At 46.7% G+C, this 27,190-nt stretch overlaps 2 protein-coding genes across 3 annotated transcripts; one reads left to right on the forward strand and one right to left on the reverse strand.

Annotated features, from left to right (window-relative positions):
• Window positions 1–8,837: 8,837 nt before the first annotated feature.
• Window positions 8,838–19,474, reverse strand: CDCA8 (cell division cycle associated 8). Of its 2 annotated transcripts, none has more exons than XM_030464470.1 (11): window positions 19,294–19,474; window positions 19,082–19,210; window positions 18,839–18,879; window positions 17,958–18,033; window positions 17,479–17,618; window positions 17,279–17,358; window positions 16,165–16,263; window positions 15,911–16,037; window positions 15,413–15,499; window positions 15,030–15,080; window positions 8,838–8,917 (listed from the first exon to the last, which is right to left on the reverse strand). In XM_030464470.1, exons 1-10 carry the CDS (start codon window positions 19,373–19,375, stop codon window positions 15,036–15,038), a joined length of 906 nt encoding a protein of 301 aa, XP_030320330.1. In that variant the 5' UTR covers window positions 19,376–19,474; the 3' UTR covers window positions 8,838–8,917; window positions 15,030–15,035. The 2 variants fall into 2 exon arrangements, with proteins under 2 accessions (XP_030320330.1, XP_030320329.1); XM_030464469.1 differs by lacking the exon at window positions 8,838–8,917 and adding an exon at window positions 14,416–14,653.
• Window positions 19,475–19,565: 91 nt separating this feature from the next.
• Window positions 19,566–21,387, forward strand: C23H1orf109 (chromosome 23 C1orf109 homolog). The gene is made up of 4 exons (XM_030464243.1): window positions 19,566–19,825; window positions 20,225–20,404; window positions 20,481–20,599; window positions 20,863–21,387. The coding sequence occupies exons 1-4, from the start codon at window positions 19,566–19,568 to the stop codon at window positions 20,928–20,930; spliced, it is 627 nt and encodes a 208-aa protein (XP_030320103.1). The 3' UTR covers window positions 20,931–21,387.
• The last annotated feature ends 5,803 nt before the right edge of the window (window positions 21,388–27,190 follow it).

Here is a 27,190-nt window from a genome sequence, read left to right on the forward strand (position 1 = left end):
GAAACAATTTAGGGCTGCTCTCAGTTTATGTGGAACAAGTGCTTGACACCAAGAGATTTTATTTTTTTTTTTGTCTCTTGGAAAGCCTGAAATGGAAATATTTGCGTTTACATAGACATTTCATTTGATAATTTTGTGATATTTTATGTTTTGTTTCTTGTTGCCAAATATTAGCAGGGATTTTCCCTTAGAATGCAGCATCATTAATCTGCCTCACATGGAAACACCTGCTAGGAAAAGGAAGTCCAACAATGACAATATTTAGTCCCAGACAATAAAACGAAACAGATCATTTAATCTTAAAATGAAAATTTAAGGCAAACATCTGGCTACGGAAGGAAGAAATTAGCAATTCAATTCTAAACAAACCCAACTTTCAAGCTATTTACCTGCTGAAGATGTGGCTGTCGAATATTCTGAAGACTTTGTATTGCTGCATCCCTCTAAAAATGAAAGCATTTGACTCTCTCAGTGATACCCAGTAGGTTTAGGTTTAGATTGAAGCAGAAAGACAAGAAAGCAGCAGAAGCCTTTGGGCTACAGAGTTATTTCTAGTATAACATTGCATATCTGAAGGGACAAGAACACTTAAGTAAAATTACCAAGTCTTTCTAAATTTTCTTTCTGCATTTGGAAATATTCAAAAGGTAACAATTTGCTATATGAACACTCAAAATACCAATACACAGAGCAAGTAGCCCAAGCTTGCTTCATTTCCAACAGACAGAGGAACAGATAAATCACCTAAAGCTCTGTACAGTATTAAATTCATCCAAAGATGGGTTAAGGAATCTGTCTCTGGATCCCGACACTACCACTGGAAAAAAAAAAAAAAAAAAAAAAATTTACAGTTAAGAAAATGGCTGGCTAGTAATATATTTAAACCCCCACCTGACATAATAAATGAAAGAGAATAAATGCATAGAGGCAGTGAAACTTCCTGGGAAGAGGGGGAGACTTCAAGCCTTTTGCTGACAGTGCCTTGGCTGTCAGTTCCCCATCTCTGGGAGGCAGCTGTCAGTCACAGCTCATCCTCCTCTCCCCCAGGAGCTCATTCTGCCTGCAGACAACACTGGAACGACTGCTCCTGGGTGTCAGAGCAGCAGCTGGGGTGGATCTGTCAATCATTGTCACTAATTATTAACTTCTGTCACTCAGAGCAAGGCAACTCAGCTCCGACTGAGCCGCTGTGATTTGATCTGCTGCACCCCCCAGAGACATCCAAACCAACCCTGGATTTGGGGGCACCCACCCAGCTCACCCCCAACCCCCTGATCCTGCTGAATCTTGGGTCAGCCACTGAGGACTGGAGGGAGAAGGACCAAGGACACCTTCTTTCTGCCTTCAGATGCATCAGTCACTCCTTTCCTGGGAATATTTTGAAGTTAAGAAGCCCAGAGAAACCACTCTCCTAAGGTTTTAAGAAGGTGGAGGAAAAGAATCAAAAGACAAAGGAAAATAAAATTTTAAGAGAAGCTGCACCATAGGATTCACTAAAATGTTCAAATTATCTCCCATCAAAATGCTTGCTCTGAAAAGAGGGCATTTCTGTTAATGGCAATTTTTTACATTTTTAGCTTAATGGGGACAGACCACACAAGGATCACCCCTTCTTTCTCCGTTGGGAAGAAGGAGAGCCCAGAAATTATCCTTGTGGATTTCTAACTGAGCTCGTGTTCGCCTGCATGATTGGTCTTGGAATTATAGATACATTTCTTAAAACTCCATGGTATAATATTCATAGAATCATAGAATTAGCCGGGTTGGAAGGGACCTCGGAGATCATCTAGTCCAACCCTTGACGCACTGGGGCAGTTGCTAGACCATGGCACTGAGTGCCACATCCAGTCTGTTTTTAAATGTCTCCAGGGATGGAGAATCTACCACCTCACCGGGCAGTCCATTCCATAGCCTAATCACCCTCTCCGTGAAGAAATTCTTTCTAATATCTAACCTAAAGCTCCCCTGACACAACTTAAGACTGTGTCCTCTTGTCTTGTTGAAGGTCGTCTGTGAAAAGAGTCCAGTTCCCACCTCGCTACAACCTCCTTTCAGGTAGTTGTAGACAGCAATGAGGTCTCCCCTGAGCCTCCTCTTCTTCAGGCTGAACAGCCCCAGCTCTCTCAGCCTCTCCTCGTAGGGCGTGTGCTCGAGGACCTGTTCGAGGACCTCTACATTCTTCTTAAACTGAGGGGCCCAGAATTCACGAGGATCAATAACTGGAACACTGCAGGGAAAGAAGATTCTGCCTCTCTCTCTGTATTTCCAGGTGCACACTTGAAATCCCTCTAGAAATTCTCTCTGGCCAAACCCAAGGCAGTGTTCCAAGGTTGATCAGGAATGTTTATTATATAGTTTATGGTATAAAAGAAATTATAGGGTCTTAAGAACTTAAAACTCTACACACCCAAGGAGCTCAGGACACTTTTTATAAAACTGTAAAATGTCACAATTTTTCTTCCAGCGTCTCTGGGACAAATCCTGTGCAAAGCTCTGTTCAAACAAAACCTCTCCTCTGCAGGCATGAATCCTCTCTCTTGAGCATTTTTAGAATTAGCAAAGTCATGGGAAGAACAAACCCCACACTTCAAATCACCGCTTTTTAGTAGCACAGGTGCTGCAGTTTAAACACAAGATTGTCCACAGCCTCTTGAGATTTTCAAAATTTTCTCTCCAAAATTCTTTTCTCTCTAATTTCTCTCTATTTAGCTGAGTAAAGTGCATTTTTAGAGAAGTTAATGTATTCAACAAGGCACTATTGGTTGAAATGCAGTATTATCTTCTCCCATTTCCAGTCCTCTCCCGCTTTAGGTTTCCTAAAAAGTAATTACATTTTAATCTGCAAATTTATGTAGTTCAGAAAGGGTAAGATTCTGTTGTCATTGTCTGTTCTGTTGACTCCTTTACCAAATATCCCTTGGCCTGACCACAACATCTTATTAAACAGTTTTGCCACTGCCTTTATAACCATTGCTTCAATTACAACAAAAAAAGGATCAAGTTCAAAAGCTCAAATCTTAAAGGACTTGAAAATTCCTATCAGTAGATTTAATTTTGTTATCTTCCCCTTTGAACACTACCTGACTTTACCATCCTGAAGGATACAGATCCCTGCCAGCTCCAGGTTCTGTGCTTCCTTTCTTACCCCTAACAACAGGGAAAAAAAAGAAAAAAAAAAAGCCCAATTCACAGATGTATTTGTATTTAAAAGCTCCTGACAATTTTGGTTCAGTCTGTTCAAGATCCTGACCCAAAACTTTCCTAGAGTGCTTCAAACACAAATAAAAATTCCAATTGGAAACAAAGGAAATAAAAGAAAAAATGCAGCCAAAACCATCACTGAAAATTGCAGAGGGAACAAATATGACAAATCTTGGAAATTTTAAATTAATTTCCTCAAATATTCTCATTTATAAGATGGCACAGGACAGTGCCTAATATTAGAAGGACTTTTATAAGGACAATGAAAACATCATTTTCATTGGAAAACAGGGACAAAAATAGAACCTGGGACTGTTTCTATTTCCTCTACTTCAGACCCTTACCATCTTGCTGTCATTCCAGCTCCAAGTACATTTTATTTGCTTTCATAACCTTTGACAGCAAGAATCACTAACAGTATTTTAGTTGAAGAAACTTTTATAAAATATTACAATCAATTCAATTGCATTAACACATTTGAACCTCCAAGTTCAACACAGTGGAAAACACAATACTTTTTTATTACATCAGCTGTCTGGTCATATATAAATCATCCATAACTAAACCCCAAATTATTGAGAGTACTATTTATCCAGAGTTAGCAAAAGGAATTATATGACAGTGGAAAATGAAAAATCCCTAATAAGCACTACAGTGTCCTGAAAAGTATAAACAATGTTATTAAGGAAACTTTTGCAATAATCAGGAGTGTATGTGATTCTATTTTACCATGCTAACAAAATTCCTCTGGGATTTCTTATTCTGTTATCCAATAACCAAACTAGCATATTATGTTAAACAAGTCTCACATCCTACCTGTATTCAGAATATATTTAAAATTAAGAGATAATGTTCTTCCAGCACATGGCACATCATATTTTCACTCCAATTATTTGCCAAAGAAATAAAAAGAGGAGTGGGAAGTCAAAAAGCCTCAATTAATGCCTTGGCCATTTAGAGATGAACTGGAAAGACATTTAAACTCTGATAAAATTTTCTTTAAAGAGATGAAACAAGGAATTCTTCTAAAAGATGGAGTTGATTGCCCTTGGCATTTCCTATTTGCTTGTTGGGGCAATTCCATAACCACGTGTTATGGATCCCAGTTTTGGACACTGGGTTTTTTCTCTGGACGCTCCAACCAAAATGACTTAGGACTGGACCCCCCGTGTCAGCAGGAAGAAATGGGAGGTAACAATTTGCAGCTTAATGACTGGAAAAAGGACAGAATTTGATGATGGAAAGCACAAAGCTGGAATAACTGCCTCTGGATAACCCAGCTTTTTTGTCTTCTGGTTTGGCTTCTTTTTTTTTTGGCTTATGGTTTGGTCTTCCTTTGCCTGTAAACCTCCCATGCACATAAAATTTTGCCCCTTTATGAACAGTTATAGACAAGTTCATATGAACTCAGAACATGGTTAATAATGAAACTTCAATGCTCTTCAAACAGATTTTAGATAATAAGATAAAGATAAAAATAAAGATAAATATAAAAGAATCCACAATGTTTTGAGGTGACCAAGGGTGAATACTTTTACCATTAGAAGTAGAAAAGAAGCCCAAGGTAAAAAATGTTCAGAATTAGGTAATATTTTGATTCCTGTGCAGTCACTATAATGATGAGCAGCACCAGAAGAAGACTCATTCCAGCAATCCCTTTTCCAGCCTAACAGGGAAATCGTATTCTAGTGCTGAAAATTCCCATTTTGTCCCACCCAAGTCAGAGAAGTACTTTACAAAAGAAAATTCCAAGAGTCACAGCAGTTCCAAAAGGACATTTCCTTCCTCCCCTGAGAATCCAGGCTGGTAATGATAATATTTTTAATTATCACACCAACAGCAGCAATGTTTCCTACCGAATAAGCTGGGATGCTCCGTGCCCTCCCAGAACTGCACCAAACCCGAGAGCCTTAATGTTTTATTCTGAATATGTCAGGAAAGCAGCCCCAGCCTTCAGCAGCTCCTGCTGCCTGATTAGTCTCCCAGTCACTCCAAGGAGGTCTCAGCTTCTCAGCTTGAGCTTCTCCTGCATCACTGCCCCGAGCCTTTAGGCAAAGGATTCTCCTAATGAGTCAGTGCTGTGACTGAGCCCACACTTCTGCTCTGCTGAGCTGCTTGCTGAGAGGGGCTCTGTGCTCCCTCATTATCATTTTACAGCTCTTTTTCTTTTTCCTTTTTTTATTTTTTCTTTTTTTTTTTTTTTTTTTTTTTTTTTTAATTTGTTCTCTTATATTCCTTTTTGCTTCCTCCCAACGCTCGGTGCGTGGCAGTGTGAGCACTTAGTGCTGCCACCAGGACAGGAGCCATATGCTCATCTTGAATAATCTTCTGGTGTCAGGAAACTTAGGATAAAGCAGAGTATTCTGCAGACAAGCAAGGTAAAACACAGTCCCTCTGTCACATCCTAATAGGCACAGACACTCAGCCCTGCCAACCAGCCACACTTCCAGATTTTCAGCTTTCCAGCAGTAGTCACTCCTCCCAACCAATGGAGGCTACAAAGGGAAAATATTTTATATTTATATGATATATTTTCTCTTTCATTGATGGTATTATGCAGAATTAAAATCAAACAAAACAAGATGACTCAGTTATTCAGCTCCACCACAGCTGCTAGAATTATATATCTATAGATATATAGATATATCCCAGGCTATATTCACATGCACCCGTGGGAAGAGCAATTCCTTTTGAATGTGATTAACATAACTCAAGCCATGATGTAGCTACCTCATCCAAACACACAAAGTAGCACTAATTTGCCATTTACTCATCCTCTGGCAATGTGTGTTGGTATTTTGAGTGTTCATATATCAAATGTACAGAGCCCCATTTCTCATGCTCTGCTGCTACTCCAATAAAATGCCTGGTTTGGCACAGACCTGGATCAGTGCCCTGTGATGTTGCTGCTCTTCTTCATTCTTCATGTAGCTAGAAACCTTTTCTTACTTCCATGCTCTTTCCAGAAAGCCTACATCTACTTCAGTGCCTGCAAACTTTATCATTACTTTTCCAGACAAGTATAAGGCAAAAACCACTCAGATCCCTTAAAATAATGCCCAATGCTGCAAGTTTTTTTCTTTGACTTGACAAGAGCAAAATTAAAGGATGGCCCAAATTAGAATTTCCATATTTTCTCATACACAGCCCCTCTCAGCACTGTTATTGGAAAGGAAAGAAGATGAGAGAAGAGGGTTAAAAGTAAATAATAATAAAAAAAAAACAACCAGCAATCCACAAGTTAGCAACAATAAGCTTTTTGTATAATAGAACAGAAACACTGGAGTGTAACTAAAGTCATTCATGCACCTTTCCTTAGTACATTGCTACCTTCAAATCAATCAAGCTTACTCAAACTGGCTTTTAAACTCATGGTTCAGCTGGATTGTGGCATCTTCCAAGTACATTAACATTTTCTCTACTTTTCTGGCTTTTGCTGCTTTTCCAAACATGAAAACTCCCCCAACACCTCTTCCATTCATTGGCTTTTACACAAGATTTCAGGGATCCTCCTCTCTCTTCAAACTTTCACTGTCACTATTCCTGGTGACACAGGGATATCTTGAATAAACCTTGACTAAACCTCATTCTTTCTCCTAATCCTTAAATTTTCTGGTTTTTTTTTTATTTTTTATTTTATGAACAAACAAATAGGTCAAGTGACCTATTTCTGAAAGCTGAAAACAATGGAGGTTTTGCAGCTTTTAAAGGATGTCACCAAGCCATCTACTTGGCTGTACATATACTTAAATTAGGTAGCCTTGAAAATTCTATTAAAACAGTTAAGTGAAATGGAAACCTCATGCTGGGTTTTTCTCTGACCTCAAAAGACTGATGTAACTTTTCATTTTTTTTAAGGGAATGCTGCTGCATCACCTAATTGCACTGGATTCCCTCTGCAGCACAATTCCACATAAAATTCCATGATTCACCCTAAATTCCTCTGATCTTTAAGGCTGATATGTTGGGAGCCAGCACAGCCTAAGCTGACAAACTCTGTTAAGGAACAACAATGTCATGGAAATCGTGATCCTAAGACAAGTGCATGTGACAGATACCAGTTTGCACAGAAATCTGAGTGACATAGGAGCTATAATGAATGACTGATAAGATTCCTGAATGTTTTACATCATTATTTTCAAACTTGAAGCATCTTTAATCCATCACCCTGCCTGTTGTATGCAAAGAGGCAGATTACGCCCATCACCTAACTAAAGTTATTATCAGACTGTGCTAATTGTAATTTACAGAATTAATTTCATCTGTCTCACACACAACCGTGTGAAAACTGTGACTATTTAAATAAACTTTTTCTTCCAGCTGTCCTAGAGCCTCTTTTTCTAACAGAGTCCTTGAAAGAGAACAAGACAGCCATCTAGAGGGCAGGAAAAACAGATCCCAGGGGAACACTGGAAACCCAAATCACTCCCTGTAATCCAGAAAAAAAACCCAAACAGCCAAAATATGAATTAAAGTGAAAATGATCTACTCTACTGTTACCCACCAGGGAGCTGTTTGGGTTTTTTTTATTGCTATTTCAACATAATTGATAACCCTGACCACCCAAAATAACAATTTTATCCCTTCACAATGAAAGGGAAGGTATAAAATACCTTATTTAGGTATAATTTATAATTTATACCTATTTATTAGGTAATACCATAATTAGGTAGAAAAATGTCAGTTCTGTCTGCCTTCTGATGACTGTACTCATCATTTCTTTTGTCCTTTCTGACTGGCTCTGCAGCAAAACAGCCCAAAAAGGCACCTAAACTACCAGTGATTTCCTTATTATTGCATCATAAAGCAATATTTATGGCCAGAATGCAGTTCATAAGCTGTAACCCTTCACAGGAAGTTATAGAAGGGGGATTTCCAAGTGGAGAATCTTTATGTATAAATAGCTATTTCTTGGTACATCAGAGAATTTGGGGATTACAGCTCAGTTGGGAAGAATTTCAGATCATTCTGCTCTTTATTCAGGTCAATTACTGGCAGGGAGAAAGCTTAATAAAGTTCTGTTAATGAAATAAAATATTCTGTTGATGAATAAATCTGTTCATGTGGCTGTTTCAGAACAGATGTTCTAGGTTAAGCAGAACATGCAGGAGAACTGAATTATTTAAAGAAATTAAAGGAAAATCTTTGCAGTTTTAGTTCAGATCATCCAGAGGGAAGATTGTGGGGAGCAACAACTAATTAATCAGCAGTAATTTTATCTCTCTTGATCTATTTCCTTTTTCTTGGTCTCATTTTCTACTCCACCAGAGATGCAATTGCTCTTAACACACCAAATCTGCTGTGACCACTGCAGCCCATCTCAAAACCATCTCTCAAACCTAGCACAGACAGCTGAGAAATTTTTCATTGTAGTGAAGCCGAAAAAGGCCACGCAAAACTGTTTAGAGACAGAGTTCTGAGTCTTTAAACAGCAAAGGTTTTTATTTTCGGATCCGGGAACTCCCAGATTGCTCCGGACAAAGAGTTCCAAGGGTTAAGGGTAAGGGTTGGGGTATTTATACAGTAAAAGGGGAGGTTACAACATTATTACATTCTCAGTTCTTGCTGACTTCATTATATTGTTACAAGGTGATATCAGACCCCAGCCATAATTTTCTTCTTATCTGTTGGTGGTGATATCTTTATGTTGTTCTTGTGTGGATGGTCACATCCTTTGGTGCCCAGCTGGTGCCTGAATGGCCTTGGCAGTATCTTGTTTTAAGAACAAGACTTGTTTTAAGAAAAAGAGTTACAGAAAAAAAGACTTACACTCTTAATTATTTCTGAGCGATAAGTTAATCCCATTAGGACCTTGTATTGGTTACATTGTTCTAGTGGGAAAATGACAAGTCTCAGCTGTTTTGTATGGGAAAGTGAAATGTCTCAGCTGCTTTGTTAGTTTCTTTCTCAGTTTAACACTGAATTCTTAATAGTTATGAATAAAAATTCATTAGCATATATTACAAGTCTTAATTTTACATCAAGTAAATTCACACAAACAGCTTGACCTGATCCACTTCCCTTACAGGAGTTAATCCTGTCACGATTTTTCTCTTTTCCAGGGACTGGCAAACAAATGCAAAGAGTGACCACTGAAAACTTTGGTTGGCCTTAACCCTTCCATGGAACCCTACCCACAGCACCACCAACAGTCTGCCTACAGGTTTCTGTTTTACCACCAACCTTGAATCTACCAGCCCGAAGTGGCCATTTTCCCCTATTGCTGAATGGGGTCCCAAAAGTCCGAACAAGAGGGACTGGCAAACACGTGCAAAGAGTGACCACTGAAAACTTTGCCTGGCCTTAACCCTCACATGGAACCCTACCCACAGCACCACCAACAGTCTGCCTATGTGTGCTAGTTAAGGTTTGAAATGAGGTAGTTAAGGTTTAGCGGCTGGAAGATATCGTGCTGTACGGAAAAATAAGATAGGGCTTCCCTCCTGATAACCAATAGGTACGGGTCCCTAACGCAAGCAGGAGGAAGTGACGATGTAAACCTAGGTTATAAGACGCGGTGTAACATAAACAATAAACGCCATTTGCCGTCCATCATATTCATGTCTGTGAGCTGATGGCCCGGGCAACCTGGGGTTGGTTGCCGTGTCGTTCTTGAACCAGGTCGCCACGCCTTGCTGGAGGCAACAAACTGGTGCCGAAACCCGGGAAAAAATTGAGGTTGGAATCGGGTTCGGGAAACTCGCCTGGATTCGGGTGAACGGCGGCCGGAGCGGCAGGATCCAGCCCGGCGGGGAGGACGCTCCCGGACCGACAAGGAGGATGGAAGCCCTTGTAAAGGTCGTATCTGAGTTGCATAGACAGTGGGGGATTGATTGTAAGCCCAAAGATTTTACCCTCGCGGTTTCGAGGCTGCTAGAGATCGGGGTCATTGCCCAGCCGGTGGATATCCTCCACCCAGAGGTGTGGAGTAAATGCACTAATGCGTTAGCCGAGGAGATCATGTCCTCAGGCACGGGAAAACCCCTCAAGGCATGGGGGAAGGTTGTGGGCGCCTTAAAAAAAGCTCTAGAGGAGCAGGAGACATGGAGGAAGGCAAGGGACTGTTTATTAATCGTTCCGAAAATCGGGGTCGGTGCAGCCACGCAGACCGCACCCCTAACCGGTGACGGTCCCCAGGTGGACCGGCACGGGGGGGACACCCCCCCCAGCCTCCAAACCTTATTCCGCTCGCGGAAGAGCAGAAACAAACAGACTCCACCTGGGGCGGGCTAGCTGAGGAAGCCAGGGCTGCCGCGGAAAAATCAAACTCCGATGACGTTTGGCCGAGACCGCCTCCCTACGCGCCTCAAGATGGTGCTGATACAACAGAGGGAGGGAGGGGAGAAAACGCCCCTGCTGGAAACGAGGGGGGAGCAGCGGGACTGATGGGTGTGCGCGGAGGGGAAGGCGGGGAGAGCGAAAAGGAGGCGGGATATATAATATATATAACATATATAATATATGTTATATACTTATATTATTTATTATATGTAATACACATATATTTATTATATATTATATATTATTATATGTTATATATTTATTATACATTTTATATATTACATATTATATAATAAATATATTATATTTATTAGATATATTTATTAGATATATAATTATATTTCCTGCTCCAGCTAGTAAATGAGCCCACCAGGGATGGAGCCTCGCTTGACCTTCTTTTCACAGAGAGGAGCTGGTGGGAGATGTGGTGGTCGGTGGACGCCTGGGACTTAGTGACCATGAAATAATAAAGTTTTCAATATTCAGGGGTACAAGGAGGGTCATCAATAAGACCTCTACGCTGGACTTCTGGAGGGCAGATTTTGGCCTATTCAGAAGACTTGTTCAGAGTATACCCTGGGAAACAGCCCTTGAAAACAGAGGGGTGCAGGAGGGATGGTCGTACTTCAAGGAACAAGTTTTGAAAGCACAGGAGCAGCTGTCCCAGTGTGCCCAAAGGCGAGCTGGCGGGGAAGACGACCAGCCTGGCTGAATTGTGAGACTCTGAAAGAAATTAGGGTTAAGAGGAGGGCCTACCAATTATGGAAAAAAGAACTAACTGCTGAGGAGGAATTAAGGAATATTGCTAAGTCATGTTGAAAGAAAATCAGAGAGATAAAGGCACAATGTGAACGGAATCTCGCCACCTCTGTGAAGGATAACAAAAAGTCCTTCTACAGATACATCAGCAGCAAAAGAAGGGGCAAGGAAAACATCCATCCTTTACTGGACACGGGTGGGAATATATTTGTCAAAGATGAAGAAAAGGCTGAGGTATTTAACACCTTCTTTACCTCAGTTTTCAGCAGAAAGACAGGTTACCCTGAGGACAGATGGCTTCTGGAGCTCATAGAAAGTGACATGAATCTAAACAGCCCCCCTGTAATCCTGAATGACACAGTCAGTGACCTACTGAGATGCTTGGACCCCCACAAGTCTATGGGACCAGATGGGACCAGAGGGATCCACCAGATGGGATGAAGGAGCTGGCAGAAGAGCTTGCCAAGCCTCTATCATCTAACAACAGTCCTGGCTCACTGGGGACATCCCAGACGATTGGAAGTTGGCAAACGTCATGCCAATCCACAAAAAGGGCCGGAAAGAGAACCCAGGAAACTCCAGGCCTGTCAGCCTGACCTCAGTGCCTGGCAGGGTTATGGAGCAGCTCATCCTGGGGGCAATCACACAGCACCTGCAGGATGGACAGGGGATCAGACCCAGCCAGCACAGGTTTAGGAAGGGCAGGTCCTGTCTGACCAACCTGATCTCCTTTTATGATGGGGTGACCCGACTGGTGGATGAGGGGAAGGCTGTGGATGTGGTCTACCTGGACTTCAAAGGCCTTTGACACCGTCTCCCACAGCATCCTCCTGAAAAAACTATCAGCCCGCGGATTTGAAAAGGAGCACCCTGTGCTGGGTTAGGAACTGGCTGGAGGGCCGGGCCCAGAGAGTGGTGCTGAACGGGGCTGCATCCAGTTGGCAGCCGGTCACTAGTGGTGTCCCCCAGGGATCAGTGTTGGGCCCAGTTCTGTTCAATATCTTCATTGATTATTTAGATGAGGGGATTGAGTCCATCATCAGCAAATTCACAGATGACACTAAGCTGGGGGGAGTGTGGATCAGCTGGAAGGCAGGAGGGCTCTGCAGAGGGACCTGGACAGACTGGAGAGTTGGGTTGATTCCAACGGGATGAGGTTCAACATTCCAAGTGCTGGGTCCTGCACTTTGGCCACAACAACCCCATGGGGAGCTCCAGGCTGGGGACAGAGTGGCAGAAAGGGACCTGGGGGTCTGGATTGCCAGGAAGCTGAACAGGAGCCAGCAGTGTGCCCAGGTGGCCAAGAAGGCCAATGGCATCCTGGGCTGGCTCAGGAACAGCGTGGCCAGCAGGTCCAGGGAAGGGATTCTGCCCCTGTGCTCAGCCCTGGTGAGGCCACAGCTTGAGTCCTGTGTCCAGTTCTGGACCCCCAGTTCAGGAAGGATATTGAGGTCCTGGAGCAGGTCCAAAGAAGGCAACCAGGCTGGTGAAGAGACTCAAGCACAGACCCTATGAGGAGAGGCTGAGAGAGCTGGGGTTGTTCAGCCTGGAGAAGAGGAGGCTCAGGGGAGACCTCATCACTCTCTACCCCTCCCTGAAAGGAGGTTGGAGCCGGGGGGGGTTGGGCTCTTTTCCCAGGCAACTCTCAGCAAGACAAGAGGGCAGGGTCTCAAGTTGTGCCAGAGGAGGATTAGGTTGGAGATGAGAAAGAATTTCTTTCTGGAGAGGGTGATCAGGCATTGGAATGGGCTGCCCAGGGAAGTAGTGGATTCTCCGTGTCTGGAGATATTTCAAAAGAGCCTGGATGTGGCACTCAGTGCCATGGTCTAGCAACCGCAAAGGTGGTTCAAGGGTTGGACTCGAGGATCTCTGAGGTCCCTTCCAACCCAGCCAATTCTACAATTCGATGATTCTATATATTTTTATATATTTAAAAAATCCTCATAGGATTTTTATATCCTCATTTAAAGCCCTTTCAAAGAGGCTTCAACCAAGGAGGAGAAGAACAGTGTGACAGATAACACAGAAATTAAAAACGCTTAGACAAAGTTAGAGAAGTCAAGTTCTTTACTCTGAATGTCTACAACATGTTAGTCGTCTCAGTGTCCCTGCTGAAGGATTATCAGTTTCTCTCTTGCATTTTACATATTTTATAGGACCCACACAAAACAACGCTCAGGAATTGAAGATAATCCCCAGACCAGAACAAGAATCCTCTCGTCTCCTCTCTCCTCTCCTCTGCCAGCTACAAAGATTCACAATAAAAATGAAACCCTGGAGCCGGAGTGAGAAGAGTTTATCACATTTCAAGGTTTTGTGTGAATTTTGCACAGAGTTTGTGCTTCAGAGAGCTTTACTTTTCCAGGCTGCTGAAAAACAAAGTGGCTGCAGGAAAGCAAAATACAAGACTTCTCCCTTGCTTCATTTTCTTAGGAAATATATTTTAAAATATACATCCAGTAAACCCTTCCCAAGAGGCCACATTTAAAGTTGAATTTTCACGAATTTGCACTGAAGAAAGGTTTATTTTCCATAAGCAACGTGGGGAAAAAAAAAAACATTAATGGCTGAGGAAGTTATTTCATTCTGTTCAAACAGCATTAATTGTTCTGGCTGTGCCAAAGGAATGCATGGAATTGTAGCAAGACAAACCTCTTTGAGGGTACAGCTCTTCAAGGTCCAACCAGGTGTCCCCGCAGAGACTCACGAACAGTTGTCCGAGCCTATAGCTCAAAGGGTTTACTAGCCTGGATTGGTGCTGTTGCTCTGAGAACAACTGACCTCTCTGCTGGCTAGCTCGGGACTGAGCTGAGCCTGTGAGTTTGAGCCTCACCTTTTATTGGCCCCCTAATCCTGCTCATGCGCAGTGGGGGCCCACCCTAATTGGGCACAGGTGGGCTTGACACAAGCTCATGCTCACTCCCTGGCAATTAGTGGCACCTGGTTGCCTCGTTACACTACATGGAATTAATTTAGATGAGAAAAGCAAAACAATGTTTTGACTCATCCAAGCTTTCTGCTACCCTTCTGTACTCAGTTCCAGGAGTGCTGCTTCTCCTGGAGATTTTGAGGAGGGTGCAGGAAAAGCAAAGTTCTCCCACACTGGGGATATTGCAGTAGCTCTTAGGTTGCTCTCAGTCACCCAGTGATGCAACAGATTGATGCTGTTGAGTCAAAGGATTTGTCATCTTTTATTTCTTTCAAACCAGTAAAATGCACGAGCTGACTATAAAACTCTCAAGGACTGTTACAAATGTCATGGCTACCATAAAAACAGAGGGATTGCTACTGATGGCAGCATCCTGAACTGCAGAGGGAGGTTTCCATTTAGTCCCAGGCATCAGTAACTTGCTTTTGGGTATCTCAGGTCCTGTCCTGAGATGTAGGAATGTCTGAGGTGTCTTCTAAGCACCTGTGCAGAGAAAGGAGGTGCCTGGAATGAAGCCCAACACAGCTCATCTGCTGCTTTCCTTGCCCAGGCAGATACAGACTCCAGTCACTGCTTCTGCCTTCTGCAAGACACCACAACAGCCTTTCTACCCAGCTTGGGCTGCAAGCCCAAGATTACTATTTCCTTTAAGGCTGGGACCAAGATACAGTTATTTTTTTTTTCCCCTGAATAATAAAAAAATACAATCTATTCTAATACCTTTACATATTATAGGTTAAAAAAAAAATCAGTTCTTCCATTCTGTAAACTAATGGAAGGAAGGCAAATTAGAAAAAGAAATAAAGGCAGCAGTCCTAAATGCAGTATTCTATATGTACAGAGGGATGGCCACACTCACCAGGTTTCATTTCTGGGTTTTTGCACCACTGCAAGCTTGTGCAAGACGAACCTAGAAAGAGAAAACAATCACTGAGATAATCCTGTCCCACACAGCTTCTGCCTGAAGTAAAAGACACTTTCAGTTTTGATTCAGAGACAGTGACAGCAGCTCTTTTTCAAGCAGCACATGGCTTATGCAGTTTTTCTTAAGCTAGCTGTGATGTAAAGCTGCTCCCATCCTTCCTTCCCTTCTCAGTTCATGCTTCTTGACTTGAGCCAAAATACAAGAGAAAGCTGGAGGGGGGAAAGGAGCTCCTATTATAGCTCAGCAGTCCAGTTACTAATGACAGAGTCACAACACTGCCTCACAACAGCAGCTCATGGCTGGAAAAACAGACTTACTGATAGCTGCTTCATAACTCCTCGGGCTTCTGCATTCAGATGAAGAAGATTCTTCCTGGTCAAATCACTTGCTGCTAAACGAATGCTCTGTGGAAAAAACAAATCTTAGGTTTTCTGTTTGGTCAGCTGTAATAGCCAGGAAAAAAAAAAAAAAAAGGTAATAAAACCTCAGGGAGACCATGTACGGAGAACTACATTCAGCTTGGCCAAGAGCTGATCTCACACCTTCCTTGTGACACATCAACTAAAATGCCAGCAGAAGCTGCTTTAAATGTTACTGCAATGCACATCATCCTCCATTCTGCTTTGACCAGCTCAGAGAGCTCCCACTTCCAGCTACAAATCTCTTGAGATTCTTTTTAAGCCAGATCAGTCCCTGGTGAACTGCAGTGGCACAACCGGAGAGACAGAAGTGAAGGACTGGGAAGGGGTAAGGCCCCCACCAAGTTACAAACTCTCCCTTCAGCACAGGATGACAGAATAAAAAATTTTATTTACCTCCCCTCCTCCAACAGGGACAGTGATGAAGATGTCCTTGCTGTCAGCCAGGGGGCTGCCATTGGCAGAGATGGTGTAAACACGCTCGTTCACCGCGGGGGTGCGCAGACCTGGGGTCTTGAAAATTCTGGAAGAAGTTACAGGTAAGCTCAAAGCACTTGGACTGAGAGGCTTTCATTTCAGGTTCAAAGAGCCACTAAGGATTATGTTGCAAAGAGGTGACAGGTAGAAACATACAGCAAGGGAATACAAACCTGGAATCAAACCTGGGTGTGACCATGGAGGTGCCTCCCCGAGCACAGAGATCAACAGCTCTGCCATTAGCTGGAGTGATGAAGTTGGTTTTGCTTGATCTGTGAGAGGGAAATAAATAAGAATAGTTTTAACAAATGTACAAGCATTGTCTTATCAATGCTTGTAGACAGCAAACCAGAGGGTCTTATTAATCCAAGCCAAACCACAGAGCTGGGGACAGCTGGTCACCACGGGAGAAGAAGTTTTCCATCTTTAATTCACTGTCAGATCACTGATATTTTTTCTCCTCATGGTGTGGCACAACTACACAAAACAGCCTGCTAAACCTCACACTTAGAATTTCATAGAATAGGCTGGGTTGGAAGGGACCTCAGAGATCACCAAGTCCAACCCTTGATCCACTCCCCCCGTGGTTCCCAGCCCATGGCACTCAGTGCCACATCCAGGCTCTTTGGAAATATCTCCAGACACGGAGAATCCACTACTTCCCTGGGCAGCCCATTCCTGTAGAGACACAAGATAAACCAGGTGCCTCAAGTTGCCAAAGAGTGGGTGTGAGTCCACCTGTGCCCGGTTAGGGCAGGCCCCCTATTACCAGGGGGCCAATAAAGGTGGGACACACACCCACAGAAAGAAGCTCACTCTTGTGCGAGGCAATGGAGAGGCCAGCAGCTCGTCGAGCCTCAGGAGCAAGAAAGACTCCTCCTGCAACACATTCCAATGGCTGATCACCCTCTCCAGAAAGAAATTCTTTCTCATCTCCAACCTAAACCTCCCCTGGCACAACTTGAGACCCTGCCCTCTTGTCTTGCTGAGAGTTGCCTGGGAAAAGAGCCCAACCCCCCCCCTGGCTCCAACCTCCTTTCAGGGAGTTGGAGAGAGTGATGAGGTCTCCCCTGAGCTGCCTCTTCTCCAGCCTCAACACCCCCAGCTCCCTCAGCCTCTCCTCACAGGAATTCTGCTGGATCCCTTCACCAGCCCAGTTGCCTCCTTTGGACCTGCTCCAGGACCTCAATATCTTTCCTGAGCTGAGGGGCCCAGAACTGGACACAGGACTCGAGATGAGTACTTTTCATTTCTGAAATCCAGTGAAAAAAAGAGCCCCCCTGTTACCTCGTGCTCATGCGCTTCACTCTTGCTGACGGCAGCCGCCTGCTCCTGGACACAGGCACTTTTTTAGTGGATGCCTTCACCTGTAACACACATTCATCACCAAATCAGTTTTTTTCCAGTCCCAGGTGAGAGCTACATGATCACAAGTTCCATCCCAGAAAGCCCAGGGGATGCAGTCAGCACCAAGAGGAGATATTTACCTTCCCAGTTCTTGTTTGGGTGTTTTCAGCCTCTAGCTCTGGAGAACACTGACTTTCATGCTTTGCTTTCTTTGCTCGTGGAAGCAGAGGAGGATCTGCCTCTTCTTCAATGACTTCATCGATCTGTTTAGATTTTTCCACTAGAAAGAGAAAGCATTATTTAGGTTGAAAACAAATAATTTTACATCATTAGTTAGCAGCCCAGGTAAACACTCAACCACTACAAGCATTTTTGGCAACAATTTGCTTCTGAAATCCAAATCCCAATGTAACCCAAATGGCTGACAGATCATTGCTTTGAATTATTTAATAAAACCAGGCAGAGCTACTTCTGCTAGGAGGGCTAAACATAGGATTATTTTTCCTGTCTTTAAATACGTTGAGGGATGGAAGCAAGAACTGAATTATTATTCACAGAATGTAAACCCTGATGTGTTTCCATCTCACTGCACTTGTTGCAATGCTTAAAACAAACTGACCTTTCTTGAGGACTTTTAAAGGAGTCTGGATAGCTTCTGCTGCTAACTTTTTTATTTCTGTTATTTCCAAGTCTGCCTAAAATGAAAAAAATCAAGACAATTAGAGCTAACAGAAACAGCCCTAAGAAGCCAAAGTTGTAGAGCTGTTTTATGTAGAAAATCCATGGAGGTTTAAGGACAACACGTAGTCACCAATATGGTTAAAGTGAAGTCCTTTATTACCAATTCACACTGGCTTTATATAGAGCCCTTGTTTATATAATGATATCTTGCAGGTGGCTAGATCTTGGCCATAAATCCTGTTCTCACAGAACTTCTGCTGGCTACATCATTATCCTGTTATTCTTCTTTTCTGCTGCCAGCTCCCTTAATCATTCTCCCATAGCTCATCTTTCAGTAACCTCGCAACTGGGCCTCAAGGCCCTTAGCTTGCTCTAGGTAAAGCTAAATAAAATAAATTGCTCACGTGTCTGTTTTCTTCCAGACACTTTCCCAACAGTTTTACAGTGAGGACACCTCCTCTTGTGCTCAGACTGAGGCTTTTCCACTTTTTCTAGACGTGTGCCAGGCAGGACTTGATGTGCCTTGTGTGACAGATGCAGGGTTGCTTCACCCCTGCCCTGCTGCCCAACCAACTGAAAAATACTTTAATTTAGTGAAATGAAAGAGGTCTGGGAGGGAAAACTAAACAGGGGAGAGACCAACAGAGAGCAGCATAAGCACACAAATCCCCTGATGGATACCCCAGGCAGCTCTTACCCCATCTTAACACATTTATAAAAGTAATTCATACACATCCTCTGCTCCCCCAGGCTCCCAGCCCCTTTGCTGCCTGCGGAGGATGCCCGGGGCACTGGGAGATGTTGAAGCTGCGTCCTTACCGTTGCAGCCTCTTCCAGAACCGTTTTGTTTCCTCCTCTCACTGCAAAGAAGAGTTTTGGTACAATCAAGAGATGCCCAGCAGAGCCCGCACCGCGGACACCGGCACCGCGGCCCAGAACCGTTCAGGGGGGAGCTCAAACAACACCCAGAGGACTCCTGCCGCTCCTTTATTACCATTTAATTCATTCCCTAAGACCGACCCTGCCCCGCAGCCCCCTCCCGGTACCGGTCCCGGTCCATACCGAAGTAGTCCAGCCAGTTGACCTCTCGGACTGCCACGGGCAGCCGCAGGAGCTCCATGTCGTACAGGTTCTCCAGCTCCTTGACCAAGCGCTCCCCGTCACTCCGCAGCTGCTCGATCCGCCTCTTCACTGCGGGGAGGAACACGGATCAGCCCGGTTCGGTTCGGTCCCGGTCCCACTTCCCCCCCCCCCCCCCCCAGCTCCCCGCTTACCTTCGCGGTCAAAATCCTTCAGGAACGCCGCGAGCTTCCTGCTGCGTGCACTCGAGGCAGCCTTTTTCCGTGCGGGAGCCATGGGGATGGTGCTTCCAGTACTGGTGCTGGTATCGGTGTCGGTTCGGTATCCAGAGCGTCGCCTCCCGCCGAGAGTTTAAATCCAACGGCCGCGGGCCGGGGGCCAATCAGAGATCGGCGCCGTCAGATGACGCCGAGGACACCGGTTCGGCCCCTCCGTTCGTTCCTCGGCAGCGGTTCCGGTGGCGGCCATGGCGGTGGCGGCGGTGGCGGGGGAGCTGCGGGGATGGGTGGCGGCGGTGGCGGCGCGGGACGCGTCCTGGCGGGAGGCTCTGGCGGCCTGGGCACCGCTGCTGGGGTCTCTGTCCGGGCTGGCAGCGCAGATGCGGGCGGCTCAGCGGCTGCCCTGGGGACGGTCACCGCTGGGCACCTTCGGCGAGCTGCGGGAACGGCTGTGGCGGAAACAGCGCGGAGCGGCCGAGGCGGTGATGGAGGAGTTGGGCGGACGGCGGTGAGGCGGCGGGGCTGTACCGGGGCCGTACCGAGCTGTACCGAGCAGTGCCGGGGCCGTGCCGTACCGGGGCTCTACCAGGCCATTCTGGTGCCGGGGCCATTCTGAGCCGTGCCACGGCCGTACCGGGGCCATACTGTGGCCGTACTGCGCCATGCCAAGGCCGGGCCGTACTGGGGCTATACTGAGCCGTGCCGGGGCCGTGCCGTACCGGGGCTATACCAGGCCGTGCTGAGCCGTGCCAGGGCCGTACCGGGGCTATAGTGAGCCGTGCCGGGGCCGCGCCGTACCGGGGCCGTACCGAGCTGTCCCGGAGCTATGCCGTACCCGTGCCGTACCGGGGCTATACCGAGCCGTACCGGAGCCGCACCGCCGCTCACTTCCATCTTTGCGGTGCAGGACGGAGCTCCGGGCCGTGCGCGATGCGGTAGGTGCCGGCGTGGCCGCGGTGCTGGGTCTGTACGAGGAACGGGCGGCGGAGCTGGGTCTGTCCGTATCCCTGCGGCGGGGCCCGCGCTGCCCCTCGCTGGCCGAGGCCCTGGAGGGTCTGCAGGACGTGGAACGGTACTACCGGCACCTGTATCCTTCTGCGGGAGGCTTCCCCGGGCGGTGGGAGGGTGCCGGTGTCTCGTTGTGATCCTTACCGGGTGCGAAGGTGTCTGGAGAGCGAGCTGCTCCTGCGCGGCATCAGCTGTGACAGCCTGGAGGAGATGGAAGCTCTCCCGCAGTCTTGGGAGAGGATTTTGGAGCGCTACAGGGGAGATGTTGTTGAAGGTAACACACCTGGGGGGCTGCAGGTGGTCTGTGCCCTGCTCTGGGGGTCTCACGGGTGATTCTGGTCGTGGATGCCATCACAGCCTGGGTACAACAGGCAGTGATGTCCTTACAGGGTGACAGGGGCTCAGTGAACCCTCACACTGAGTTAGTTTATTTATTTCTGTATGGCTGTTAGAAACAAGTTAAATTACTCTTTCTGCTGATTATAGTTGGAGTGCATTGAACTAATGATTTTTTTGTCTTTGTTTTTTCCAACTCAGCTACACTTGTTAAGGTGTCTCTGTTTGTGGATAACCATCAGGAGCTGTGCTGCTCGCCAGGCTCCTGACAGGGCAGGAGGAACCAGCTCTGATCCAGCTCCAGTGCCTGGTGCATCCTGAGCTAACACAGAGGAGGAGGCACCCAGGAAGCTCTCATGGTGCTTTGTGGGAGCTGAGCTGGGTGCTGGCCCTCAGCAGGCAGGGCTGGGGCTGTTTCAGTTTCAGAATGTGGTATCAGAAGAGGATGAGTGAGGCCTTCATCCCATCTCTGCAAAGGAGGGGAAGAAAATGTAATAATGGGGATGCAGGGACAGCCTGGCAGAGGCTGCTCCTCTGGTGGCTGCCAGGGCTTGCTCAAAGCACAGCCTGAACCCTTCACCCTCTGCTGACAGCTCCAGGGACACTTTTTCCTGGATCTGGCACTGATCTTGTGTCATTTCCCCAAAGCAGTGGGGGGATGTCTGTCTCTAAATACCAGATTTTTGTAAGAAAACTATGGTTTCTTGTGGAAAGCCAAATAAAGAATTGTGCTTGGACCAGGCATGCGTGTGCTCCCTGCTTGGTGCTGGTCCCAGACCCAGGTGGTTCCTGTGGCCACCTGAGGGCACTGCGACCCTGCTGAGTGGGGGCCCTGCAGGGGCTAGGGACATCCAGGGTGGGACCTCAGCTTTGGACTGGAGAGTTCTGGAGGGGAACAGCTCCTCCTGTCCCCTGCCTGGGAGCTGCAACCGGTGAGATCCCAGCCTGTGGCTCTGCAGGAGGCACTGGAAGGTCTGTGAATGACTCTGGGTTTGTTTCTGTGTCTGAGCCCCCCAGGATCCACTGTGATGTGGCCACTATGGCCAGCTGTGCCATGGCCAACCCTGGCTGCTGGTCCTGCCTCCTGGGGGAGCCGAGTGTGGGGAGGAGGAGTTCAGGACCAGGTCTCTGTGACTGACTGGTACAATACACCTGACCATAAAAATAAAGCTCTGGAGCAATGCTCCTGAAGTGTTCTCACATGGAGATCTGTCTGTCAGGAATGCAATAAAATGCAGCTGGCAGTTGGAGCTACCTTGTAAAAGTAAAATCCTCAGGAAACATGAATCTCAGGCTTTGATTTTCAGCCTTACTAAATTAATTTGAAAAGAGTTGTTCTTCACTTATAGGGAAAGCACAAACTCAAATCACTACTGAAGTGGGTCTGAAGACCCACGAACATTTATAGAGAGCATCTGACTTGTATCTGGTGAGTTTGTGTTTTCCTGTGGGGTGAGAGTCAGCTCCTGGGGCAGCAGTGTCTGCTCTGCCTCAGCAATGAGGACCTGCTGTGGGGAACTCCAGACTTTAAAAGCATCCCAAAAGCTCCAGCATAGGCTCATAGATCTCAACCAGATTTAAAAATTGATTTTTACTATAAGAGCCCGTGATTAGGAAAAGGATAAAAGCTTTGGCACCTGAATGCAAGTGCAGACTGAGTTGGAGGCAGAAATAAGTGATAAAAAGCTTTGTGAGTCACCTCATAAACCAAGCGGGGCTTTCACAGGCCCCTGGGGGCTTCATGCTCATTCTTTGAGACTTTCATCCTGGCCTGGATATGCTTTCCCCGTGTGACATGCTCAGCGCAGGGTCTGTTTGTCAGGAGTCACCAGGAGTCACCAGGCCAGCCCTGTGCCACCCTGGTTTGTCCCTTGTTGGGGCACCTAGCCCCTCCTCACCCACCAGAGCCCCTCGGGCTTCCTGCTCTGCACTTCACACCTCTGCAGCTTGCAGTTCTTCTCATCACTCATCGGATCTGCCAGTTCTTCCTGGGTTCTATTTCAATCCTTCCTTCCTGCTTTTCCCCCCAACCCTTCCCCTCCTCCTCCCTCCTCCTCTGGAAACAAACCTACAGTAAGTGTCTCTTGAACTTGCCTGAACTCCTTGTCCCAAGCACCTTCTGACTAATCCTTTCCAGATGTCCAGGATCTTTTATGGTTAGCAGTTTTGCTCAAGTTCCTCATTTGTTCTCAGGCAGAGCAAACATTAGAGTTCCTAATATTATTTGAAAAATAAGACTGATGATGGCTGAGGAGTCATCAGCTCAACATGCAATGACTACAAGGAAGCACCACCTCAAACTTTAACCCCCCAAGTGGAGCACACCAGACATTTTTCCATTTTTCTTCCATTTTCCCTCGCTTCAGGATCGACCCTGGCACATAATGTATAGATTGTAAAATGCCAGTGGCAGGAGAGACCTTCCTGCAGCTCAGGTTCAAGGCAATGAGTCTCCTGATCATCCTGCTCCGTGAGGAATGAATCCAAGAACGTTTGCACACTATTTAATCTTTTCCAATTCATACGAAAGCAAACGATCTCCTCCTGCTCCCATAAATTCACCCTCTCTCCAGCTTCCCCCCGGAGTGTTTGAACTGTTTGCCAAAAGCTTTATTAAAAACTACAAGATGCAGTTTTCTTTCCAACCCAGTCCCAAACAACCATGGTAGGTGGAGAAGAAACGTTTGGTTCAGTCAGTGTTAGAGCATTTTTGTGGATAGTCCATGGCCATTTGTCAGCCAGAGAGCAGCCTCAGCTTTGCACAGGGCACAACAGAACCTTCCCTTTCTCTCCTGGGCTCAGGAGATGAACTTGAGCTAGGTCAGATCTTGCAGCCTCATTTCCAAGAGCACCTGGTTGTGGCTGCTGGCAGTAATCCTGCCCATGGGGATGCTCTGGGGATGCAGTGTGTCCCAGTGTCCCAGCTCTGCCCGTGGGGATGCTCTGGGGATGCAGTGTGTCCCAGCTCTGCCTGGCCAGACCCCAACACCACACTGCTCCTGGTGACATTCTGGTGGCAGGGCACATGCTGTGCTGCCAGCCTGGGGTCTTCCCTGCTGCCTGGAGTGGGGAAGCTGCTGGAGATGCCACTGGTGTCAGTGTCCTTATCCCCATCATGGCATTAGGCAGGGAGCCCTCCAGCTGCTGTGTGTCACAGCTGCTCCTGGTGTCACAGCCTCCTCCTGCTCTTTTCCAAATGCTCCTTTAGTCTGAATCCCATCAACCAGTGCTGAGGGAAAACATTTGAGGAGAAAACCAAAGCAGAAGGAAGCAAAGCTGTTCTTCTGGTGACATTCCTGCAGCTCTGTGTCCCTCTGCCTGGTGGCAGTGGGGAGAACCAGCCCTGCTGTGGGCACCTGAGAGGCCAGCAGCCACAAATACCATCACTCATTCCTTTCTTAATGTTACCTTTAAAGGTGGGTTCCACCATCTCCCTCTCCTCTTGGAGGAACTGAAGTGACCAAGAGGTTTGAAGAGAGCTGATGTCAGAGCAAAAATCAGTGGCTGGCCTATCAGGAACTGTAAAGGAGACCAAGTACACACTGTCTGCTAGCTAGAGAGAAGGGAAAGTGTTGACAGAGGTATCAGAGCTGTCCAGGCCAGCTCTCTCCCCCAAGAACTCTCCAGGCTGTTGTGCAGAGCTGGGGGCTGCTCCCCATGGGGTCTCTCGGGGGAGCTCGGTCCTGTGGCTCAGTTCTGTCACCCCAAAGCAGGTTGGGGTGGGCAAGGGGCTGGGCTGTGTGGTGACACAAGGAGCCCTATAACCTCCCTGCACCTACCCCTGGGGCAGGCAGCAGGAGCAGGGGATGGGAGAAGCAAGGGATGGAAAAATCCAGATGATTGCAGGGAAAGGAAAGGCAATGAGGAGCAGGGGAGCCTCTGCCTGCTCTGCCAGGAACAGGGGGGTGTGAGGGCTCAGCTCTGCTGATGAGGGACCCACAAACAAACCCTGCTGCCATCTGTGTTAGTCACCTCTCTGGGAGCCAGGCCTGAGGTGGGCTGAGCACTGGAGGAGGGGGTTGGAGGGGCAGCTGCTCCGTTCCGTGCTGGGCAGTGGGGTCCTGCAGGGACCTGGTGATGCTGAAAAACCCCAGAGGTAGCAGGGGAATAATCCAGAGCAGCTTTTGCTGGACATGACTCCCCCAACTCTAAAAGGCTTTTTGGTGGAGTTTAATAAGATTAGTCTGTAAGCTCTGGAGATGTCAGCTCTCTGGCAGGGCTGTGCTCAGTAGTTCCCTGCGCGCCAGGGAATGCTGTTGCTCATTTTGTTGGCCTCCACTTTGCTGGATCAGGCTGTTGCTTTGCTCCTCAATTAGCCACATCTGCTCAGCAGTAACAAGCTGGAGATTAGAAAGCCCGGAGAGGGGTGCAGGAAAGTTCATCCATGTGGAAGGGAGCTCCCAGCACCTCCTGCCCTGGGTCTGCACCCAGCCTGGCCCCAGCCCCACCAGCAGCCCCGCCAGGACCCCCCTTATGGCTGCACTGTGACACTGTACAGCTCCTGCTCTTGCTGCTCAGTGTGTGCTCCCCACAGCTCCAGTCTAGGTCTGTGCTGACATTACTGGAGCTACTGGTAATAAAACATGTCACTAGAGAGGCCAGGGCCCCATCTGATCCTATAAAGGGAAAGCAGCAAGCCCCACAGACTCAAAAAAAAAAAAAAAAAAGAGAAAAAAAAAGGAAACCAAACACAAATTGACAGGAGGGCTGGATCTCCAGGGGTGCAGAGTGCTTGATCCTATTGCCCACCCCGTGGAGAAGCACCTCCAGGACCTGCCACCTTGGCAGGGCAGAGGGACAAGGGACACCCGTGAGCCTCAGCATCCCAGTGCCACGTCATCGTGCAAGTGCTGAGCTCTCCCAGTGCAACAAACAACAAATAAATGCTGTTGATGCCTCTACCATCCCGTCAGGGATTAGGACATGCTGGAGCAATTTGCATGGGGATGAAACTTGGAAGGAAGGGCAATGCTGGGTGAATACGGTATTATTTATTATTGCCAGTTGTAAGGGAACAGCAGCAGCCTCCAAGCTTGTATAACTCTGGAACATGACTATTATTAGAACGGAAAGTTAGCAAGCAATTAGCTAATTGCAATTCACATTGTCTGTTGGCAATTATAAGGAGAACAGCTATAAACTCCAACAGATGGGACTCAAATGGGTCAGTCTCTCTTTTTCTTTTTTTTTTTTTCCTCATCCCCAAAGGGCATTTGCTATGAACTAAATGACAGGTTCTGAGCAGAGATCCATGGAAGAGCCCAGTCCTGTGAGCATCCCCCCCTGGGGGTCCCTGCAGCCACCTCCTGCCTCTCTCCAGATGCAGCTTTGGTGGAGTTTGTCCTTTCCAGGTAGCCCCAAATGGGGCATCTCCAAGTCTGGAGGGTTTGATTGAATGCTCCATGGTGTCATTAATTTACTCTGCTCCACTGATATTTGTTTAGGAGCCCTGGGAAAGTGGGGGGCAGAGCAGTCCAGCTAAAAGTTGTATTTCTTCCTATCCATTTGTTTAGGACTCCATACAGCTCCAGATAATACCTTATCTTCTTCCTCCAGCAGTAGCACAGATCAGTGGTGCCTCCCTCAAACTGATTTCCCAGTCTCATGGGGTTATTGGGGGGTTTCCTAGTGAGATAGAGGCAGGAAAGGGATCTCTGCAAAGCTTGGCAGGAGGTGAGGCTGATGCTCGCAGGCACAGGAGATACCAGCAGCTCAGTTCTCATGGGGCAGGAATTATCTCCTGGCTTTTGTTAGAAATATCTCAGTGATGCAGCACCAGAACATGACTGATGGCTTGAAACATGAAGCCTGGACCCAAGGGATCTCTCAGTGCCTGTTTTACATCTGTTTAAGCCCAAAAAGATGCAGGTATGCTCACTGCCCCTGCAGCTTCGTCATCCTCTGGGTGAGTTTTGTGCTTAGTGAGCAGTATTTTAAAGTGATGCTAAAAAGAGGAGTCTCCTGAGTGGCTGAGAAACTGTCACTTACCTGGGAAGCATTTTTCTGCTGCAGAATGCTGAGATCCAAGCTGTGTGCCCATGGAAGGGGGTGTTTGAGGCTGGAGGAGTGGGAGTGGCAGGCAGGAAAACTGGTGATGAATCTCAGATTCCTTCTTAGGCTCAGTATGGAGAGACTTGGCCTTAAAAATAAAGCATCCCAGAGGGCATTCTGAGGGCAACATTTGGCTAAAGGACCTCAAATCTGCAGTCAGAGCCTCTGTGGCTGTGGAAGGAGCCTTGCTCTTTATCTTTTCTAAATGTGGTGATGCCATTGGCTCCATCAAGAGAAGAACATCCCTGCTTCAGTTCAAGCTGCTGCTGATATGGAGACAGCTGTGGGGTCTGAAAAAGATTAAGCCCATCTAGATGAATTTCATAAATAGCAACAGAAACCCACTGCACACCTTAGGCTGATACTAAGCAGAGGATGAGTTGGTATTCATCTCAGAGCAAATGCAGGATAATGAGGTAAAAACATCAGGTTTTAGTTACAAAGCCCAGGTTTCCCCAAGGAGGCTGTTTATGGAGTG

The sequence above is a fragment of the Calypte anna genome, chromosome 23 (assembly GCF_003957555.1).
Source record: "Calypte anna isolate BGI_N300 chromosome 23, bCalAnn1_v1.p, whole genome shotgun sequence".
Lineage (NCBI taxonomy): Eukaryota > Metazoa > Chordata > Aves > Apodiformes > Trochilidae > Calypte > Calypte anna.

Coding starts and splice junctions, on each gene's coding strand:
- CDCA8 (XM_030464470.1), bottom strand. CDS start 19,375: ATGGCTCCCGCACGGAAAAAGGCTGCCTCGAGTGCACGCAGCAGGAAG. Junction 18,880..19,081: donor CAACTGGCTGGACTACTTCG/GTATGGACCGGG, acceptor TCTTCTTTGCAG/TGAGAGGAGGAAACAAAACG. Junction 15,500..15,910: donor TCCCTGTTGGAGGAGGGGAG/GTAAATAAAATT, acceptor TTTTTTCCACAG/AGCATTCGTTTAGCAGCAAG.
- C23H1orf109 (XM_030464243.1), top strand. CDS start 19,566: ATGGCGGTGGCGGCGGTGGCGGGGGAGCTGCGGGGATGGGTGGCGGCG. Junction 20,405..20,480: donor GAACGGTACTACCGGCACCT/GTATCCTTCTGC, acceptor CCGGGTGCGAAG/GTGTCTGGAGAGCGAGCTGC. Junction 20,600..20,862: donor CAGGGGAGATGTTGTTGAAG/GTAACACACCTG, acceptor TTTCCAACTCAG/CTACACTTGTTAAGGTGTCT.